The sequence below is a fragment of the Microcaecilia unicolor genome, chromosome 1, assembly GCF_901765095.1.
Source record: "Microcaecilia unicolor chromosome 1, aMicUni1.1, whole genome shotgun sequence".
Lineage (NCBI taxonomy): Eukaryota > Metazoa > Chordata > Amphibia > Gymnophiona > Siphonopidae > Microcaecilia > Microcaecilia unicolor.
The window spans coordinates 120,949,323-120,972,652 of NC_044031.1; the positions used below are offsets into that span (position 1 = coordinate 120,949,323).

The 23,330-nt window shown below is 44.9% G+C and overlaps 1 protein-coding gene across 1 annotated transcript in view; it reads left to right on the forward strand.

The window, feature by feature from the left end:
* Positions 1-23,330, forward strand: part of LOC115468148 (cilia- and flagella-associated protein 69-like) — a 640,933-nt gene that overhangs the window by 253,827 nt on the left and 363,776 nt on the right. Inside the window, 1 exon segment of the mRNA XM_030199696.1 lies at positions 13,812-13,860. Within this exon segment, the coding sequence (XP_030055556.1) occupies positions 13,812-13,860 (49 nt within the window).

Here is a 23,330-nt window from a genome sequence, read left to right on the forward strand (position 1 = left end):
ACCCCTGCGGGACCCCACTAACTACCCTCCTCCACTGAGAATACTGGCCACGCAATCCTACTCTCTGCTTCCTATCTTTCAACCAGTTCTTAATCCATAATAATACCCTACCTCCGATTCCATGACTCTGCAATTTCTTCAGGAGTCTTTCGTGCGGCACTTTGTCAAACGCCTTCTGAAAATCCAGATATACAATATCAACCGGCTCCCCATTGTCCACATGTTTGCTTACCCCCTCAAAAAAATGCATTAGATTGGTGAGGCAAGACTTCCCTTCACTAAATCCGTGCTGACTTTGTCTCATCAGTCCATGTTTTTGTATATGCTCTGCAATTTTATTCTTAATAATAGCCTCCACCATCTTGCCCGGCACCGACGTCAGACTCACCGGTCTATAATTTCCCGGATCTCCTCTGGAACCCTTCTTAAAAATCGGAGTAACATTGGCTACCCTCCAGTCTTCCGGTACTACACTCGATTTTAGGGACAGATTGCATATTTCTAACAGTAGCTCCGCAAGTTCATTTTTTAGTTCTATTAATACTCTGGGATGAATACCATCAGGTCCCGGTGATTTACTACTCTTCAGCTTGCTGAACTGACCCATTACATCCTCCAAGGTTACAGAGAATTTGTTTAGTTTCTCCGACTCCCCCGCTTCAAATATTTTTTCCGGCACCGGTGTCCCCCCCCAAATCCTCCTCGGTGAAGACCGAAGCAAAGAATTCATTTAATTTCTCCGCTACGGCTTTGTCCTCCTTGATCGCCCCTTTAACACCATTTTCGTCCAGCGGCCCAACCGACTCTTTGGCCGGTTTCCTGCTTTTAATGTATCTAAAAAAATTTTTACTATGTATTTTTGCTTCCAACGCTAATTTCTTCTCAAAGTCCTTTTTTGCCCTCCTTATCTCCGCTTTGCATTTGGCTTGGCATTCCTTATGATCTATCCTGTTACTTTCAGTTGGTTCTCTTCTCCACTTTCTGAAGGATTGTTTTTTGGCTCTAATGATTTCCTTTATCTTACTGTTTAGCCACGCCGGCTGACGTTTAGTCTTTTTTCCCTTTTTTCTAATACGTGGAATATATTTGTCCTGAACCTCCAGGATGGTGTTTTTAAACAGCATCCACGCCTGATGCAAGTTTTTTACTCTGCGAGCTGCTCCTTTCAGTCTTTTTTTCACCATTTTTCTCATTTTGTCGTAATCACCTTTTCTATAGTTAAACGCTAGCGTACTTGTTTTCCTAGTTTCACTTCCTTCAATGTCAATATCAAAACCTTCTCAGGCTCACCCCCAGCGCGCTCATTCTCGTCAACAGCGTGCACCAAGGCAGGCCCCTCTGGCTCCCCAGTAAAAGCAAGGGACGGGCTTTTGACTGGCTCCAACTGAGCATAGCCGCTGTTCAGGTGTCCGTGCCAGACGACTTACCAGTCGGAGGGAGGTTAAAATTTTTTCACCAAAGGTAGCCTCTCATAACCTCCGATCGGTGGATTCTTCAAATAGTCTGGTTAGGATACTCCCTCAATTTGATATCCAGGCCTCCAAATTGCCCACGGGGAGCTCAGTCTTTAAGCTTCCAGCACAGGCAGGTACTTGCAGAGGAACTCTCCGCCCTTCTCAAGGCCAATGCGGTCGAGCCCGTTCCACCAGGGCAAGAAGGGCTGGGATTCTATTCCAGGTACTTCCTTGTGCAAAAGAAAACAGGGGGGATGCGTCCCATCCTAGACCTAAGGGCCCTGAACATATTCCTAGTCCGAGAAAACTTCAGGATGGTTTCTCTGGGCACCTTTCTCCCGGAGATTCAGGAAAACGATTGGCTATGCTCTCTGGACTTGAAGGATGCTTATACACACATCCCGATACTTCCAGCTCACAGAAAGTATCTTCGATTCCGTCTGGGAGTGCAGCACTTCCAGTATTGTGTGTTGCCCTTTGGTCTGGCGTCTGCGCCCAGGGTCTTCACAAAATGCCTGGATGTAGTTGCAGCGTTGCTACTCAGACTAGGAGTACTTTTGTTCCCTTATCTCGACGATTGGCTGGTAGCAGGGGCTCTACAGTCCATGCAGATGACTATTCAACTGCTGGAGCTACTCGGGTTTGTTATAAATTACCCCAAGTCCCATCTTTTCCCTGTTCAGCAACTGGAATTTATAGGAGCTCTGCTGGACTCAGATGGCTCGCGCCTATCTTCCCGAGGTGAGAGCACACAATCTTCTGTCTCTAGTTTCCATGGCCAGAGCGTCTTAGCGGATCACAGCTCGGCAGATGTTGAGACTTCTAGGCCATATGGCCTCCACAGTTCATGTGACTCCCATGGTGCGTCTTCACATGAGATCAGCTCAATGGACCCTAGCTTCCCAGTGGTATCAAGCTGCGGGGGACCTAGAGGATACAATCCAGCTGTCCACCGATTTTCACAATTCGGCCCAATTTGGTCTTGGGACATCCCTTTCAAATTCCTCAGCCACAAATAGTACTGACAACGGATGCATCCCTCCTGGGGTAGGGAGCTCATGTCGATGGGCTTCACACTCAGGGAGTTTGGTCCCTCCAGGAAAAAGGTCTTCAGATCAATCTCCTGGAGTTGCGAGCGGTCTGGAACACTCTAAAGGCTTTCAGAGATCGGTTGTCCAATCAAATCATCCTAATTCAGACAGACAATCAGGTTGCGATGTACTACATCAACAAGCAGGGGGGCACCGGATCTCGCACCCTGTGTTGGGAAGCTGTTTCTGGCAGGCGTAAACAACAGTCTGGCTGACAGTTTGAGCAGGATAACGCAACCTCACGAGTGGTCGCTCAACATGGGCGTTGTATGCAAGATCTTCCGAGAGTGGGGCACCCCCTTGGTGGATCTTTTTGCCACTCAACTCAATCCCAAGGTTCAGTTCTGTTCCATACTTCAGGCCCACGACAGACTAGCGTCGGATGCCTTTCTCCGTCATTGGGGAACGGGCCTCTGGTGGGGAAGGCTTTGCTGAAGCTCAAGCAAGACCGCGGAACCATGATTCTGATTGCTCCCTTCTGGCCACGTCAGATTTGGTTCCCTCTTCTTCTGGCGTTGTCCTCCAAAGAGCCGTGGAGATTGAAGTGTTTTCCAACCCTCATAACTCAGAACAAGGGGGCGCTTCTGCATCCCACCCTCCAGTCTCTGGCTCTCACGGCCTGGATGTTGAGAGCGTAGAATTCGCTTCCTTAGGTCTTTCTGAGGGTGTCTCCCGGGTTTTGCTTGCTTCCAGGAAAGATTCCACAAAGCGGTGTTATTTTTTCAAATGGAGGAAGTTTGCCATCTGGTGTGATAGCAAGGCCCTAGATCCTCGCTCTTGTCCTACACAGACCCTGCTTGAATATCTTCTACACTTGTCATAGTCTGGTCTCAAGACCAACTCCGTAAGAGTTCATCTTAGTGCAATTAGTGCTTTTCATTGTCATGTAGAAGGTAAGCCTATCTCTGGGCAGCCTTTAGTTGTTCGCTTCATGAGAGGTTTATTTTTGTCAAAGCCCCCTGTCAAACCTCCACCAGTGTCATGGGATCTCAGCATTGTTCTCACCCAGCTGATGAAGCCTCTTTCTGAGCCACTGAATTCCTGCCATCTGAAGTACTTGACCTGGAAGGTCATTTTCTTAGTGGCTGTTACTTCAGCTTGTAGAGTCAGTGAGCTTCAAGCCTTGGTAGTGCATGCTCCTTATCTCAAGTTTCATCACAACAGAGTAGTTCTCCGCACGCACCCTAAGTTCTTGCCGAAGGTAGTGTCGGAGTTCCATCTGAACCAGTCAATTGTCTTGCCAACATTTCTCCCCTGTCCTCATACCCGCCCTGCTGAATGTCAATTGTACACCTTGGACTGCAAGAGAGCATTGGCCTTTTACGTGGAGCGGACAAGGCCCTTCAAACAGTCCGCCCAAATGTTTGTTTCTTTTGATCCCAACAGAAGGGAAGTCGCAGTCGGGAAAAGCACCATTTCTAATTGGCTAGCAGATTGCATTTCCTTCACTTATGCCCAAGCTGGGCTGACTCTTTAGGGTCATGTCACGGCTCATAGTGTTAGAACCATGGCGGCGGCGGCGGCGGCTCACTTGTAGTCAGCCACTATAGAAGAGATTTGTAAGGCTGCAACGTGGTCATCAATCCACACATTCACATCTCACTACTACCTTCAGTAGGGTACCCGATGTGACAATTGGTTTGGGCAGTCAGTGCTGCAGAATCTGTTCGGGGTTTAGAATCCAACTCCAACCCCCCTAGGCCCATTTTTATTCTGTTCCAGGCTGCACGCTCAGTTAGATATTCTGGTTTTTAGGTCAATCCTTGTTATGTCCTCGCCGTTGTGAGGCCCAATTGACCTTTCTTTGTTGTTTTGAGTGAGCCTGGGTGCTAGGGATACCCCAAGTGTGAGAACAAGCATCCTGCTTGTCTTCGGAGAAAGCGAAGATACATACCTGTAGCAGGTGTTCTCCGAGGACAGCAGGCTGATTGTTCTCACTAACCCACCCTCCTCCCCTTTGGAGTTTTCGTTCTTGTTGTTTCTTGCTTTTGGATATAACTAACCGGGAGCACTCATGCAACGGGCGGGAAGATGGCCGCGCATGCACAATGCGCGTGCCCCACGCACCAGAAGGATCTGGCAAAACTTTGTTGATTTTTGCTTTGAAAAATTGCCATTCCTGGGGCCACCGTGGATGTCGACCCAAGTGTGAGAACAATCAGCCTGCTGTCCTCGGAGAACACCTGCTACAGGTATGTATCTTCGCTTTATCGAAACAAGATGGGCGTCCATCTTTCGTTTTGATAATACGGTCGGGGACGCCCAAATCTCAACATTTAGGTCGACGTTAGAGATGGTCATCCTTAGAGATGATGGAAACCGAGGACGCCCATCTGAGAAACGACCAAATCCAAGCCATTTGGATGTGAGAGGAGCCAGCATTCGTAGTGCACTGGTCCCCCTCACATGCCAGGACACCAACTGGGCACCCTAGGGGGCACTGCAGTGGACTTCAGAAAAAGCTCCCAGGTGCATAGCTCCCTTACCTTGTTTGCTGAGCCTCCCAAAACCCACTCCCCACAACTGTACACCACTACCATAGCCCTTACGGGTGAAGGAGGGCACTTAGATGTGGGTACAGTGGGTTTCTGGTGGGTTCTGGAGGGCTCGCTGTTTCCTCCACAAGTGTAACGTAGGGGGGAGATGGGCCTGGGTTCACCTGCCTGAAGTGCACTGCAGTACTCACTAAAACTGCTCCAGGGACCTGCATACTGCTGTCATGGAGCTGGGTATGATATTTGAGGCTGGCATAGAGGCTGGAAAAAATATTAAAACATTTTTTTTAGGTTGGGAGGGGGTTAGTGACCACTGTGGGGACAGTAAGGGGAGGTGATCTCCGATTCCCTCCGGTGGTCATCTGGTCATTTAGGGCACATTTTTGTGGCTTGGTCGTAAAAAAATAAAGGACCAAGTAAAGTCGCCCAAGTGTTCGTCAGGGACACCCTTCTTTTTTCCATTATCAGCTGAGGACGCCTATGCATTAAGCACGCCCCAGTCCCGCTTTCGCTATGCTTCCGACACGCCCCCGTGAACTTTGGTCGTCCCCGTGACGGAAAGCAGTTGAGAACGCTTTTGATTATACCGATTTGGGCGACCCTGTGAGAAGGACGCCCTTCTCTTTCGAAAATAAGCCTGTTTGGGTCCAAAAGGGTTGAAGGTGAACTGACATACATCTTTCTATGTGGGCCCATGGTACTTACCAGTGCCTGTTGATATCCATCCCAGTCAGAAAACCTGACCTCAAGTCACACACACAGAACACATATAACCCCTCTTCAAATATAGGATAAGTGACCTCAAACTAAAAGTACTAATGTAGACAAAGATGAAACTGCAGCCCTAAGGTGCAAGACTCTACATGCAGTACAACACCAAAGAAATAGAAAGAAGTGCGTTTTTGTCCACTATATCCGGGTCCCTGTTATAACGAAGTTCTGTTGTATTCTGACTCTCCTCTGAGGGACTGAGTGACATAATAGTAGGCATCCCTAGAAACACTCCCTTACTGAGGTTACAGTTCATCCACCTTTCAGCAGGTGGTGCTAGTCTGCTGAGACTGAAGCCATCAGAAGGGTGAGGCTCAGAGCAGAAGACAAGTTTGTCTTACAATCTGTTAGCCAGTCTGACTTGGGAAGTCAATGAAAGTGGATCAGTGAGGATTGGAAGAAACAAGGAAGCTGGGTTGCCTGATTGAGGGGTGACCAAGCATGTGCCGTGGGCCTATAGGAGCAGGCCACAGGAGAGAAGGCTTGTGACTGTAAGAAGTGGCTTTGTATGTTTATTTACCTCTGATCTGTGGCAAGAACAGGTTACACATTTCTCTGCATGTAAATAAATATTTTCCTTTCATCTTTAATCCCTGATTGACTGCATTTATTGAAGACCTCCTGCACCAATTTGGCTCATACTATCACATGTGGTGGCAGCTTGGCAGGCTAAAGAGAGTAGCTCTGCTTTACAGAGCTAGGAAAATAAAAATTATTAAGTGCTGGACATGCAGGCTTTCTTTTCTCTGGAGTTTTGGGAAGGTGTGCAGTGCTGTAGTGCAGCAAGTAAACTCTGGATTAGAGGGCACAGGAATACTGCCAGGAGGGGCCAGAGAAGTGCAGCAGAGTGTGCTTGGGGCTGTTGTACAAGCCACACCTAGCCAGGAGAGTTGGCAAGGTATAAGATGAATAGAAAAAAGGGTTTAAAGTGTGAAAGTAAGTACCTTGGAAGCTGTTCCCTGTTGAAAGGCACAAAGTAAGAGAAAGTGTATTGTGGCTTCAGACTGAGCTACAAACAACAAAGTTCTGAAAGCTTGATTGATTTGCAGTCTGCACCTGAGAGTAATCAGCAGAAGCTGGTCAGAAGCAGAGAAAGCTTCTGTGCAAAATTGAAAGTAAGATTGCTGCTGATGCTACAGCAGCTAGGAAAAGCTGGCCTAGACTTCAGGAGTGGAGCTGAAACTGAAGCAGCTATTGAGAAGCTAAACTGCTGCCAGGGAAGCTGCAGCTGGGGCAGTTCAGGAACTTGATTTGGAGTGGAAGTTACAGCCAGGAGACAAACTTAAAAGCATCCTCAGGAAATACTTTTTCACATAAAGAGTAGTGGATGCCTGGAATTTTTCCACTGGAGATAGTGGAGACAACAGGGGTGACAGAATTCAAAAAGGTGTTTTTTCTCCTTTTTGTAATTATTTTCTGAATAATTTAAATTTTATTTTTTAACCTTGTAGGATTTTTTTTTCTTTTACTTTCTTTTTCACGAGTTGCTAGGCCAGCTTAGGCCAGAGCACTGACCTCAATTTGAACGCTGCCCCTTTTTACAGTTCACAATTGAGTTTAATGTGGTTGCAATTGTTTTTTTGAAGTCTAAGAAGACTCCAACTGCCTTCAAGAGGTGCTCCTAATGTAGTCGGGTGATTTTTGTGATGGACCTGCACTCATGGTACATTGGGTGCCTTGGGCCTAACCATGAGCCTAACACTTGTTCTGTCTATTTGAAAATGCAGTTGAGGACACAAAGGGCCCTCAGGTCCAGCAAGAGAAACCTTTTGGCCCCTCGAAGGCCAGTCCATCGACATCAGCAAAGGAAGCATCGACCTCAGTGCAAACTTTGATTACCACTGGAACTGCACCAGCATCAAGGAGATCTCCAGCTCTCTTGACCTCAGGGGCTGAAAATAGGCCCTTGGACCAGTCAGCATTGTCCCGGTACCGATGGCATGTACGGGTTCGACGACATCCTTGTTGACACTGAAGGACTGCGATGCTGAGTGTCGGGGGGAAGCCCAAGAAGTGTAAGCATTGATCCTCTTTGATGCATGGTGCCGGAAGCAGTCAGTCAGCAGTCAGCATCACCAGTAACTGAGAAGTGCTGGCACTGGGAGGAGCACTCCCCCTCTTTGGTAGAGGTGCCGGAATGCAAGTCTCCAAGCAGCCAGGTTCCTGCTTCCAGTTCAGCCCTAACTCCTCAGGCCTCTGTCCCGGCTGCCCCTCGTTTGCTGATGCCTTCCTTCAATGAGCTGTACTGAACCATGCTCAGGGAGGAGATGGCACAGATACTGCAGTTGCACTCTTCTCAGGCATCGAGGGCACTTATGCCAACTGCGGATTTGCCCCAGATTCTTCCTGAAGCTCCTACCATGCCTGTGGATAGTTCCTCAGCATTGGTGCCTCAAAGGGTGTCGACATCGACCCATGCAGTATCATTCTCAACATTGGGGGAGGAAGCTTCCCCGGAGTCTGAGAGTAGGACTATACCTTGGCACCCTTTGGGATGTGGGTGTGGTTCCACTGAGCCGGGGCAGGCACAGACTCACTCGGGGCTGATGCTCAAAGGTCCCCTTTAAAAAAAAATGTGTCCATTTAGATTCTGATTTTGAAATTGTGAGCAATGCTCAAAGGAAATCACATTCAAATGAGATTCATGTAAATTTAGCAAGCAGCTTGATAGGGAAAACGCCTAGCTTATGTGCAAAACAGTAGGGGGGGATGGGCCTGGGTCCGCCTGCCTGAAGTGCACTGCACCCACTAAAACTGCTCCAAGGACCTGCATACTGCTGTTATGGAGCTGGGTATGATATTTGAGGCTGGAAAAAATATTTAAAAAAAAAATATTTGAGGGTGGGAGGGGGTTAGTGACCACTGGGGGAGTAAGGGGAGGTTATCCCCGATTCTCTCTGGTGATCATCTGGTCATTTAGAGCACATTTTTGTGGCTTGGTCGTAAGAAAAAAAAGGGCCAGGTAAAGTTGTCCAAGTGTTCGTCAGGGACGCTCTTCTTTTTTCCATTATGGGTTGAGGATGCCTATCACATCTTGTCGGTGATTCTACTGTCGCTCCCTTGGCCCAAGCTTTGGCTTGTACTTTCCACAATAAAATAGCCAATCTTTAGGCCACTTTGGCCCCTCCCCTACTAGCCTTTTAACTGATTTTAAGCTTCCAGGTCTTGCAACCATTGCCACAGTGCTAGCTCATATGAAATCTGCCACTGCACCCCATGACCCTATTCCATCTTCAATCGTTAAGAAGTTTGCAGACATTGTTTCCCTTTTCTTCATTCCCTGATTTTGTTAATCCTGGTGACACGTCAAGTTCCAGATGTATGGAAGATAGCGCATATCCAACCTCGGGTTAAGAAGCAAAAATTGGGTGTACAGGTTCTGTCTAATTACCATCCAGCGACAAATTTACCCTTTATTTTCAGTTACTGAGAGCCTTGTCCTGACTCAGTTACAAGACTTCCTTGATCGAACCAACACATGTCACCTATATCAGACTGGCTTTTGTACTCACCATAATACTGAGACTACTTTACTTGGTGTCACTACATTTATCCTTTCTCATTTAGATTAAAAAAAAGGCTTTTTGGAGTCTGTATCTGGATTTATCAGTGTTCGACATAGTCAATCATGCTGTTTTGTTACAACGCCTCTCTGATATAGGGATAATGAGGAATGCTGTAAATTGGTTCCATTCTTATTTGAAGGATAAAGTTTATCAAGTTAACTTGCAAAATACCCTTTCCCACAGTTATACCTTGACACTTGGAGTGCCACAGGGCTCTCTTTTGGGCCCTATTTTGTTTAACATATTTCTGGCACCTCTTCTGATTTTTATTCAACTCAAGACCTGATCCCATATGTCTATACTGAAGATATCCGAATTCTTACTACACTGGATCCCCCAGTTTTTTTGGATATATGTGCAATCAGTACTAAGTTGTAAGCAGTGACTCTCCGATAATAAGTTAGTCCTTAACACTAGGAAATGCCAGGCTGTCTTGATTTCCAAACACGGTTCTTCTATGCCTGCCTTCCCTCTCCTTATTAAAGGTATTTCCATCCCTTTGGTACCTTCATTGAAAATCTTGGGTGTCATAATTGATGATAGATTAACCTTCCAGGTTCAACTTTCATATGTGATACAATGTTGTTTTTACAAACTTTGGCAGATTTGATCAGTGTGACATTTTCTTTCTCAGACATCACTACAGACACTGACTCATGCCCTGGTCATTAGCACAATGGATTACTGTAATGCCCTTTACCAAGGCCTCTGCTCTTTGATATTCATTGCTTACAAATCATTCAGAACGTTGCTATTAAGCTTGTAAAAGGAGCCCGAAAATATGACCATGTCATTCCACTTCTCTGTGAGGCACATTGGTTCCCTACAGCATTCCTCTCTAAGTTACTGACTTCATATACACCCCTACGTGCTCTCCGGCCCTGGAAGTCAGCAAGATGCAAAAGACACCCTCTGGCAAATCTAAGGATTCTAATTTTATGCTCTCAACGTCCAAGCAGTGAGGGCGAGGGATTGGAGGTTGGGGTGTAGATGGGATCCCTCATTCTGCATGATTGGAAAACATTCCAATCTCAGCAGATCTTCAGAGGACAACTCCAGAAGAAGAGGCCAGTAAGGGGTGATTAGGATCATAGTTCCCTGGTCTTACTTGAGTTTCAGCAAAGTCTTCTCTATGAGAAGTATTGGAGGATATGCATACAGAAAACATTCCCCCCCAATGGAGGACAAATGCATCTGACGCTAGTCTGCCATGTGATCTTATCCTGGAACAGAACTGGGGGAATTTGTTGTTGAGATGGCGGGGCACTCCACTCTTAGATAATCCTGTGGGCTATGCTCATGTGTAGAGACCACTCATGCAGTTGAAAAACCCTGTTCAGTCTGTCCACCAGGTAGTTGTCCTTTCCTGCTAGGTATGTAGCTTGGAAGACCATCCCATGAAGGAGGGTCCATTGCCACATCCCCACTGAGTTGATCGCTTCATGAGAGGTTTGTTATTGAAAAAGCCCCCTGCCAAACCTTCAACTGTGTCATGGGATCTCAACGTTGTCCTCACCTAGTTCATGAAAGCTCCTTTTGAGCCACTTGATTCCTGTCATCTGAAGTATTTAACATGGAAAGTTGTGGTTTTAGTGGTAGTCATTTTAGCTTGCAGAGTCAGTGGGCTTCAGACCCTAGTAGCTGATCCACCTTTACACTAAGTTTCACCAATAAATTAGTTCCCCGCACACACCCTAAGTTCCTTCCTAAGGTAGTGTCAGAGTTTCATCTTAGTCAATCGTTCTGCCAACATCTTTCCCAAAACCAGATGCCAATCCTGATAAAGGTGTACTGCATACCTTATATTGCAAGCGAGCCTTAGCCTTCTATCTGGACTGGACTAAAGCCATAGACAGTTCACCCAGCTTTTTTGTTTCTTTTGATTCAAACCAGATGGGGGTAGCCATTGGCAAACACACAGTTTTTAATTGGCAAGCATACGGCATCTCCTTCACTTATGCCCAGGTTGGTCTGACTCTAGAGGGTTATTGTGGCAGAATAGTGTGTTTCAAGCTTGTAAAATATTTTGGGTATTTCTTGAAGTGTATAACTCCTATTGGCCATCAGGTGGTGTTTTCTGTTGTAAGCTGCTACAGAAAAAAAATGAATGTTCTCTCTTTTGTTTAACACAAACAGAAAGCAAGCAGCAGTATAGTTTTGAAATCTTGTTGATTGGGCTCTGATTGGCCCAGGAGCTTATTTTCATTTGGAATTTACTGGCTTTTCCCCCGGTCTTAGCCAGGAAGAAAAGAGAGCAGGAACTCTTTGCTAAGTTTCTGTGATCAGGTATATTTAATAATCTGTGAACAGCATATTTCCTTTTCTTCCCAGTTACTTTTTAGAAAGTAAACAAATGTTTAATTAGTGTTGTAATTGATCCATATTTTAGTTACCTGTTATTTTTTGCTGATTGCACATTTTTTGTTCATTTTTAAGACAGTAAATAAATTTTCAGTTTATTGCCTCTTTGTCTGGACTGATAAAGAATCTTGGTGGTTTGTGTGTTGGGTCTGTGATTGCTTTCTGGGGCCTGTGGGACCACTGGGAGTGTGGCTCCAGTAACCTAGAAATCACTGGGGATAATTTGAGATCAGCAGACTTGCCCAGAGGCAGTTGTGACCCAGTCATTGTGAGGAGGGTGCTAGTGTAAAGTACGAGCGGCAGGTGCAGATGGACCTGAGTTATGCTGGGGTTAGACCCTCTAAGTGGCTGCGGGGTAACTCCAGGCGGGTGGCTAGCATTTCATGACAGTCTTGTCAAGGCTTATAATGTCATAGCCATGGTTGGTGGTAGCCCACTTGGTCAGCCACCGTAGAGGAGATTTGCAAAGGCGTGGATGTGCTCCGAGAAACGTCCATTTTGGGCGTCCTTAACTGCTCCATCGCACCAGGGACGGCCAAATTTTAAGGGGGGTGTCGGGCACAGCAAAGGCATGGATGTGCTCCGAGAAACGTCCATTTTGGGCGTCCTAAACTGCTCCATCGCGCCAGGGACGACCAAATTTCAAGGGGGGTGTCGGGCAGAGCAAAGGCATGGATGTGCTCTGAGAAACGTCTATTTTGGGTGTTCTTAACTGCTCCATCGCGCCAGGGACAGCCAAATGTTAAGGGGGTATTGGAGGCATAGCGAAGGTGGGACTTGAGCGCCTAACACTTTATCCTTTATCCAGGGACGTCCTTTATCCATAATCTAAAAAAAAAAAAAAGGACGTCCCTGACAAGCACTTGCACGTTTTCACCCGGGTCTCTCTCTGTCTCAACTCAAGTTCAACATGTGCAGATTTGCTCAAGTTGTATGTAGTGAGTCTTGCAGGCACTGCCAGACCTGGTATCCACAGAAGAGAACTGTACAGAGGTGAGCTCAGCTAACTACTTTTATTTTTTATATGTGTATAGGCAGTTTATTTCTCTCATGGTGGGAACTGGCTGTTTGTGAGCTGTTTTACTGCAGCTAAAGCATTAGCCTACCCACTTGTTTCTTTTGTTGAGGGCATTGTGCTGTTTGGGTGACTAATAATTCTCTCTATTTTAGTGTGGAAAAAACTTCAGTTTGTTTTATGTATTTATTGCCCTTTTTCTAAGATTCAGTATATAAATGAGTGAAGAAATATTTTCTTTGATTCGTTTTAAATGTATTGCTCTGCATTGTGTGCCCCCTGTCCACTCCACTCAGTACTTTAAACTTTATACTTCCTTTTTTATGGGGACGGGCGGGGATGGAGGAGATCACTCACGGAGACGGGCAGGGACGGAGGAGATTACTCACGGGGATGGGTGGGGACGGGTTAGATTCTGGCGGGAATGAGCGGGGACGGGTTTGATTCCGGCAGGGACGGGTGGGGATGGGTCGCATTTCTGTCCCCGTGCAACTCTCTACCACTGGAGCCCTTACCGCCACCTCAATGGGTGGCGGTAAAAGCTCCCCTCTACATGGCCATGCAGTAAGAGTAATCTTACTGTATGGCCATTTTTTGGGGGAGGGGGGCTTTTTGCCTGCTGTGAGAAAAATGTCCCCCATCACCACCGCAGGGCCCTTTTTATCGCTGCTTGGTAAAAAAAAACTCCAAAAATAGGACATCTATTTATGCAGTCCTATTTATATGCTAAACATGGCTAGTTAACTCTGAATATTGGGAGCTAACCAGACTCCACCCCTGAAATGCCCCCAGAACACCCTTGACATAGCTGGCATCCACTTCAGCTCTATCTGTCATTTTCAGCGGCACTAACCAGTTAAGTGCCACTGAAAGTGACTGGAGATCCACATACAAGCAAGTTAACTGGTCAGCGGCCATTGCTGGCCAGTTAACTCACTTTGAATATTTTTTGGTTTGTTACTATGTTGCAACTAAAAATGTAGATTCATTTGTTTATTTTCTGACTTGCTTATTTGTATATACATAATGATGTGACTGATGTTCATGTTATGTTTTAGGAAAGTGGATTTGTCAAGCAGCTCATATTGTTTGCAACATTTTGTGAAGGTAAGAACTTCCTTAAGGATGACATAGATTAAATCAGTTCATCATCATTTTTTAACATGACCTTAGTAACTCCCCTCCTTAGAGTGTTTTCATGTTCAAACAGCCAGAAATGTCAGAAGCAAAAACAGATAATCTCTTTCCCCATATTATGAGGAGACAGAAGGATGGGCAATTTTCTGCCATTCTGAGGATTTCTGTCTTTCAGGCTTATTAGGTAAAACTTATCGTTGACACAGAGATCCTCTCTACAAGCTCAAAACATAAAATAAACATTAGTGCCAGACTGTGTTTGTCATGGTAAAATTAGCCCCTTTGGAGACTTTCAACACCTATCTAAGAGATTTGAATCAATTGCACTATAGATATCAAACTGCAAAATGGCTGGCTTACATCTGATGATTAGACAGATCTCAGCAATCCCCTGCGTAGCTTACAGAAAGCATTAACGCATGTTACAATATTTTCCTATCGACATGTGCTAACATTCGCCAGCTACTATTCACCTAGAACTGTCTCAACTCCCTCAGGTCTTCTGCTTTGTTTTATTGGCAAAAAGTATTAGATCATGGATTACATGTCAGCGGGTTTACATCATAAATCACAAGATACAAACAATAGATACAGCTGCTATCAGCATTCTAACAGGGGTTGAAGGGCAAAGATCAGATGACTGTTATACTATTCCAGTAAAGATTACTACTACTACTACTTAACATTTTTAGAGCGCTACTAGGGTTACGCAGCGCTGTTCTCACCATATTAGCAATAAGGAACTCTTGAACAATATATATTCAGCATACATCTGCATGTTCAAATATGCAACCTACAAGGGTACATTATTTTCAGTTTCCCTGTTCTTTCTTTATTTACAAAACATATGTGTTTTCAGCATCTGGACAGAACATTCATTACTTAAGCAAGCTTGCAGTGTCAGCAGACTATAACTAGGTTAATGCATCTGTCCTGATCTGTCTTCAAATTACCTCTCTTTTTCCATTTTATCTCTTGATATTTCCCTCTGAGCTGGGGGTCCTATTATTTTCATATTACATCCTTAATATTATCAGTTCCCCCCTTTGATCATGTACTCATGTCAAGCGGCCCAATTCAATTCTGGAAGGGTGTTCGATCTTTCCTTTATGGATTGTTGTATCAGTATCTTACTCTAAGCTCTGGTATATGGAGCAACAACCACTAAGCTGCAAAGTTCAGGAATAAGATGGCACACCTATAGGTAACTTCTAAATAGAAATTAAAATTATTCAAACTAATAGAATTCCATAATTTTCAGTAGCTTCTACTTCTGGTGAAATAAGGAATGGAGATACATCATAGTAAACATTTGACAACAGAATTATAGCAATGATGCTTATGGTTATACTGACTAGGAAACAAATAAAACACCATTCTTTCAAGGGGCTCTCCAGTTCAATATCAGTCCTATTTTGACCACAGAACTGCTTTTTTCTATATATTTTCATATTCAAATATACTTTTAAGATTTCATCCTGTCAAAAGCTTACTGTACCTAAGAGAAGAATTTTTATCTTATGAGCCTAAAAGAAGGAATTCCCAGGCCAGCAGGAAATTGTCCTTCCATCCTATTTCCTCACTGTGACATTTCTAGCTTCTTGAACATGAAATCACTCTAAGAGAGGGTGTTACTAAGTTGCAGTAAAGACTGACATTTTATCGCAGGAGTCACTAACCTGTGATAATATAGAACTGCAAGTTAGTGACTCCTAAGGTAAGTGAATAACACAACTTGTGATCAAACTCGCAAACAGTGTTGTTCTGTGCCCTTGGGGCATCGGGCTGCTAATGGGTGGTCCAGTTCCTCCAATGGAGTCTTCTTAAAGGGACTGGAGCTGTAGTGAAGTGGTCCCCTTTACCTCTTAACAGAGACCCTACCCCCTGAAGCACTCATCATAGGCATCCTCCCCCCCCCCCCCAAAGTGCCCCCCCCCCACAAACCTACCTGACCCAATCTCTGGTGATCTAGTGGAATGGGGTAGGATTGATCACCAGTCGCTCCTACTCCTTGCAGCTCTGGGTTCAAAATGCCATAACCCTTAGTGGTTGTGTTATGTTACTACCACCTTTTGCCCTTATGTTACAGCTTGACTCCTAGGTGTAGTACCACAAGACTATTGCTAGAGATGTGGTCATCATTTGAACCTAGAGCTGTAAGGGGAAGGAGCAACTGGGAATTGCTTTGGTTCTATTTCTCTGGTCCACCAGGGATTAGTTCAAGTTAGGCCCCAGGGAAGGGGCCTGGGGGATTTCAACTAGGCAAGTTGGTTGTTTGGGGATAGGGGTGCCTATAGGGGGCACTTCAGAGGAATCAAGGGTGCCTACAGGGGCAGTGCTTTGGAGGGTTGGGGGGTGTCTATGTAACAGTGCTTTGGCAGGGTAAATGGTCTGTTCAGGGCAGCATGAAGGATGGGGTCTGTTGTACTACAGCTCTGACCTCTTTAAGAAGGTTCCTAGGAGTATCTAGCCAGTGGCCTGCTGCTCAGTGGAGAGGAAAAATAAGGTCAGCTTTGAGCTATTATTATTTTCCAGAGAATAAAGCAGCTTATAGGGTTCACTGCAAGCTGTGTCATTCAATTTACATAATAATGAGCATGCTTTCATGTGCTTTGTTGCATAATTATCAACGTAGGCTATCGTTAGGATGTGTTATTTTACCACTAACTCATTCTATTTTAGTGCAGGTTCCATTTTATGCAATGAGACCTAGTTATAAATACCTGGGGTTAACAGTGAAATACATCTTAATAGTATACAGTGGGGGAAATAAGTATTTGATCCCTTGCTGATTTTGTAAGTTTGCCCACTGACAAAGACATGAGCAGCCCATAATTGAAGGGTAGGTTATTGGTAACAGTGAGAGATAGCACATCACAAATTAAATCCGGAAAATCACATTGTGGAAAGTATATGAATTTATTTGCATTCTGCAGAGGGAAATAAGTATTTGATCCCCCACCAACCAGTAAGAGATCTGGCCCCTACAGACCAGGTAGATGCTCCAAATCAACTCGTTACCTGCATGACAGACAGCTGTCGGCAATGGTCACCTGTATGAAAGACACCTGTCCACAGACTCAGTGAATCAGTCAGACTCTAACCTCTACAAAATGGCCAAGAGCAAGGAGCTGTCTAAGGATGTCAGGGACAAGATCATACACCTGCACAAGGCTGGAATGGGCTACAAAACCATCAGTAAGACGCTGGGCGAGAAGGAGACAACTGTTGGTGCCATAGTAAGAAAATGGAAGAAGTACAAAATGACTGTCAATCGACAAAGATCTGGGGCTCCACGCAAAATCTCACCTCGTGGGGTATCCTTGATCATGAGGAAGGTTAGAAATCAGCCTACAACTACAAGGGGGGAACTTGTCAATGATCTCAAGGCAGCTGGGACCACTGTCACCACGAAAACCATTGGTAACACATTACGACATAACGGATTGCAATCCTGCAGTGCCCGCAAGGTCCCCCTGCTCCGGAAGGCACATGTGACGGCCCGTCTGAAGTTTGCCAGTGAACACCTGGATGATGCCGAGAGTGATTGGGAGAAGGTGCTGTGGTCAGATGAGACAAAAATTGAGCTCTTTGGCATGAACTCAACTCGCCGTGTTTGGAGGAAGAGAAATGCTGCCTATGACCCAAAGAACACCGTCCCCACTGTCAAGCATGGAGGTGGAAATGTTATGTTTTGGGGGTGTTTCTCTGCTAAGGGCACAGGACTACTTCACCGCATCAATGGGAGAATGGATGGGGCCATGTACCGTACAATTCTGAGTGACAACCTCCTTCCCTCCGCCAGGGCCTTAAAAATGGGTCGTGGCTGGGTCTTCCAGCACGACAATGACCCAAAACATACAGCCAAGGCAACAAAGGAGTGGCTCAGGAAGAAGCACATTAGGGTCATGGAGTGGCCTAGCCAGTCACCAGACCTTAATCCCATTGAAAACTTATGGAGGGAGCTGAAGATGCGAGTTGCCAAGCGACAGCCCAGAACTCTTAATGATTTAGAGATGATCTGCAAAGAGGAGTGGACCAAAATTCCTCCTGACATGTGTGCAAACCTCATCATCAACTACAGAAGACGTCTGACCGCTGTGCTTGCCAACAAGGGTTTTGCCACCAAGTATTAGGTCTTGTTTGCCAGAGGGATTAAATACTTATTTCCCTCTGCAGAATGCAAATAAATTCATATACTTTCCACAATGTGATTTTCCGGATTTAATTTGTGATGTGCTATCTCTCACTGTTACCAATAACCTACCCTTCAATTATGGGCTGCTCATGTCTTTGTCAGTGGGCAAACTTACAAAATCAGCAAGGGATCAAATACTTATTTCCCCCACTGTATATAGGCCTTTGTTAACTACATCTGTTGAGTAACCCATGTTGATCACCTTACCTTAAACCAGTGGCGTAGCTACGTGGGGCCACGGAGGCCTGGGCCCCCCCAAATTTCCTCTGGACCCCTGGTTTTGCTGGCGGGGGTCCCTAACCCCCACCAGCTGAAGCCTTGTCCAGCGCCGGTCTCTGGTGCTGCTGCATTGCCTGCCCTGCTCTCTCTTCCCCCTCACGTCCTGCACATTCCTTTTAGTGCAACTGAGCATGATCAGTTTCACTAAAAGGATTGTGCAGGACATGAAGAGGAAGAAAGAGCAGGGCAGGCAACACGGCGTTGCTGGAGAAGGCTTCAGCTGGCAGGGGTTGGGGACCCCCGCCAGGCAAGGTATTTACTGCATCAGTGGGTGGGGAGCAGCAGGATGATGGGGGGGGGGGGCAGCAGCAGACCAAAATGTGCCCCCCCACCTTGGGCTCTGGCCCCCTCCCACCGCGAGATCTGGCTATGCCCCTCTGCCTTAAACTAATGTGTTTAGATAATATAATGCATATTGCTATTTAACATATGTTATAGGGCAAATATTGTGCATTATTCCCTTAACATTCATTAGTAACTAACCTCCACCACCCCCCACCCCCCAGGCCCTATTTAATAAAATGTTGGCAAAATATCTTAGTGAAATATTTGCCAAAATTAATGCGAGATAACTTCAAAACCTTTGTGTTAACTCTTGGTGATATCCCCAGCATTTTTCCATTCAGTTGTCACAGAGAAAAATGTTTTTCTCCAAGGACAAAAAGGCCTATTTCTCACATGTGGGTAACGCGACCCGTGTTGCCCAATCCGGAGCTTATATCAAGCTGAAAAAAGCTATGTGGAGAAGGAGACTCACTCCACTGCACATGTGAGTGCCTTCCCGCCCGCTGTGAAATCGCGGAACCACTAATTCTTTTTTTTTTTACAGTGGTTGGGAGTGGATGCCATTTTTCTGTGCTGCTCACAAGCCCAGTTCAGAAAGAGCTTTTTGAGTGCTTTTCGGCAACATTTTTCACTTTGTTTCTTGTTTCTGTGTTTGGGTTCCTCCTTTTCCCTTCCCTTATTTTGTTGTTTTTTTCTCACTTTTACGTTTCCTTTCTTTTTCCGTGTCTTTATTCCGTAGGAATATTGAGTGCTTGAGCTCCTTGGGTTCATTTTAAACTACTCTAAGTCCCATCTGCACCCTTTCCAGCAGTTGAAATTCATTGGAGCCCTGCTCGATACTCAGAAAGTTTGAGCTTTCCTTAGATGATCTAGTCACACTGGCTTCTCAGGTTCGAAACTCTCAGCAGGTTATGGCTCGGCAGATGTTGAGGTTATTGGGCCATGTGGCGTCCATTGTGTATGTGATGCCCATGACACGTCTTCACATGAGAACTGCCCAATGGACCTTAAATTCTCAGTGGTACCAAGCCCCGGGGAATCTGGAGGATGTCATCTGAGTATCACTGGAGCTTGCTGTCTCCCTGTTTTGATGGACCATTTGATCCAATTTGACTCTGGGACTCCCATTCCAAATTCCTCATCCGCAAAAAGTGCTGACGAAGGATGCATCTCGCCTGCGGTATGGCACTTATGTAGATGGGCTTCACACTCAAGGTGCTTGAATGTAGCGTAAGAACATAAGCTTTGCCATACTTGGACAGACAGAAGGTCCATCAAACCCAATATCCTGCTTCCAACAGTGGCCAATTCAGGTCAAAAGTACCTGCCAAGATCCCAGAACACCAAAATGGATTTTATTCTGCTTATCTTATAATATGCAGTGGATTTTCCCAAGTCCATTTTAACAGTGGCTTCTGGACTTTTCTTTTAGGAAAGTATCCAAACCTTTTTTTAAACTCTGCTAAACTAACTTTTTTTTTAACACATTCTCTGGCAACGAATTCCAGAGTTTAATTACTCATTGAGTGAAGGTATATTTTATCTGATTCATTTTAAATTTACTAATTAGTAAGTTCTTTGCATGCCCTCTAGTATTTTTGGAAAGAGTAAACAAGCGATTCACCATCTACCTGTTCTACTCCATTCATTATTTATAAACCTCTATCATATCTCCCCTCAGCCGTCTCTTCTCAAAGTTAAAGAGCCCTAGCCACTTTAGCCTTTCCTCATATGGAAGTCGTCCCATCCCCTTTATCATTTTTGTCGCCCTTCTGTGTACCTTTTCTAATTCCACTATATCTTTTTTGAGATGCGGTGACTTGAACTGCACACAGTATTTGAGGTGCGGTTGCATCGTGGAGCGATACAAAGGCATTATAACATTCTCAGTTTTGTTTTCCATTCCTTTCCTAATAATTCCTAACATTCTATTTGCTTTCTTAGCTGTCGCGCAACTGTAAGACTTTAACACTGGCTGAACGAATAGAAGTTCTTAAAAAATTAGAAAACAAACAAAGTCAAGCATCTATTGCTAAAGAATATGGTGTCAATCCCAGTCAAATTTCATGTGTCTTGAAGCAGAAAGACCAGCTTCTGGAAGACTGGCAAAACAATACAAATCCACACCAGAAACGTAAATGGGCGGGAAAATCTGAGGATGTAGAAGATGCTCTTCTTCGGTGGTTTTCTCATGTCAGGAGTAGACAGTTTCCTGACAGTGGTCCATTGCTTATGGAGAAAGCTAATCAGCTAGCTGAAAGTCTTGGACTAACTGAATTCAAAGCCACTGTTGGATGGTTGGAAAGATGGAAGGAGAGGAACAACATAAAATTCAAGAAACAGCATGGTGAAAAACAAGACGCTGATGACTTTGGTGCTGAAAATTGGGTTGTTTCAGTTCTTCCTACCATCTTGAATGAGTTTGCACCTCGTGACATTTTCAGTGTTGACGAAAACAGTCTCTACTGGTGAGCGATTCCTATGGTACACTTGCATTCAAACAAGCCGAAACTACAGGAAGTAAAACGTTGAAGGACCAACTGATGATCCTCCTTTGCTGCAATATGGATGGGATTGAGAAGTTGGAACCACTCGTCATTGGAAAGAGCAAACAGCCCCTTTGCTTCAAGAAAGTTAAGCGCCTTCCTGTGTCATACGAGGCTAACGCAAATTCATGGATGACTGGGGAAATTTGGAAGCAGTGGCTAAAGAAGTTAGACACTAGAATGCAGGCACAAAAGCGTCAGATTTTGTTGCTTTGTGATAATTGTGCTGCACACAGGGATGATGTCAGGCTGTCTAATGTCAAGGTGGTCTTCCTGCCACCAAACATTACCTCTCTGATCCAACCTATAGATCAGGGCATAATAGCCAATTTCAAACAACATTATCGGTTTCTTGTGCTACATCGTCTGATGAGCATTATGGATGACCAGACTGGCAAGGATAAACGTGCTGTTGTACTGGCTTGTAATCTATCACTGTTGGATTCCCTATATATGCAGAAAGAAGCCTGGAATCATGTTACACAGGCAACCATTGTGAACTGCTACAAGCGGGCAAGCTTTGTTAGGGATGTGGAGAGAGATGAAACAGATGCAGCTGTTGCAAACGCGTCAGATGAACAGCCTATTGACATCCCAGCCGGTGTTACTGAAGAAGAGTTTCATCACTACGTAGCTGTTGATTACGATCTTCAAACAGCTGACGGCAGCACTGATGTCGAGATATGCACCTACACGCAGGCAACGGCTGAAGATGAAACAGATGATGAAATGAGCAGTGAGGCACATGCTGACAAAATTCAACAACTTCCTGTCACTTTTGCAAGAGCGCTGGAGAGTCTGAACACCGTGCGGGCCTGTCTGGAGGCCACTGGATGTCAGTGCTATGACAGTTTTTACCGTCTGGCAGACGTAGTCTGTGTAACTCACAGACACAAGAGTGTACAGAGGACTATGACTGATTACTTCAAGTAAGCCTAACGTCAGTTAACGGAGACTCTATAACGTCAGTTAACGGAGACTGTATACTGTACGTATAATAAACAGTACTGTACATATGTTTATCAGATGTCAAGCTTCTTTGGGTCACAACGGTTAAGTGCATGTTCCGGTTAACTGCATGTATTTCTTGCAACTTTTCAAAATGATTGGGGGTGCTGAATTTTGTTTTTTTTACAGGCGGTGCTTTCCCCCTCCCTCTCCCTCGTCCCCCCTCCCCCTCCCTCCGAATTTTAAAAGTCATCTATCTTACCTCGTCAGGGTTAGGGCAGCAGCAGCAGCGGTAAAAAGCATGCAGGTTCAGCTTAGTGTTTAGGTCTTTTCCCTTCTCTCTCTCTCAGCTCTGGTCCCACTGTTGCGGAAACAGGAAATGAGGGCGGGACCAGAGCTGAGAGAGAGAGAAGGGAAAACAACTAAGCACCGAGCTGAGCCTGCATGCTTTTTACCGCTGCTGCCGTCCTAACCCCGACGAGGTAGAATAGATGACTTTTAAAATTTGGAGGGAGGGGGCCTGGAACTTGATGGGAGGAGGGAGGGAGGGAACAAACTTCCGGTGGGTGAAATATTGGGGGTGCTCGAGCACCCACGGAGTCGGCGCCTATGTGTTTACTGTAAGTCCATTATATATATATATATATATATATATATATATATATATATAATGGACTTACAGTAAACAGCTAATGATTTTTAGGTTTCTGGCATCCCATATAACTGTATGATTTATGTTTTTATATATTTTTTTACTATTATGTTAAAATTTTGTAACTATTACCTGTATAATTATTTGTAAACTTTTTATCCTGATTGCTTTGTGTGGTGTATGTATATTGCTATAAAAGTATCATCTTCTCATAATAATAAATAAAATTGTGCTGACATACAAACAGAGTTATATGTTCATTGGTGCTGATGAATGTATGACTCTTCTATCTGGATATTTTTGACTGTTATATAAGTAGTTTAGGCCAAAAATCTGTTTAACTGACTCGATACTATTTGTACAGTTAATGGGCAGAGCTGGCTATAAATAGAGATAATAATGGTAGGTAGCCTTTATATAATAGCAGGCCTAAATGAAACAGGTAACGGAGGTGTCGGTGACCGCATTACATCAATAATCAACACCATTGAATGTACATATTAATTTAAACACCATCATTTAAATTTAACAT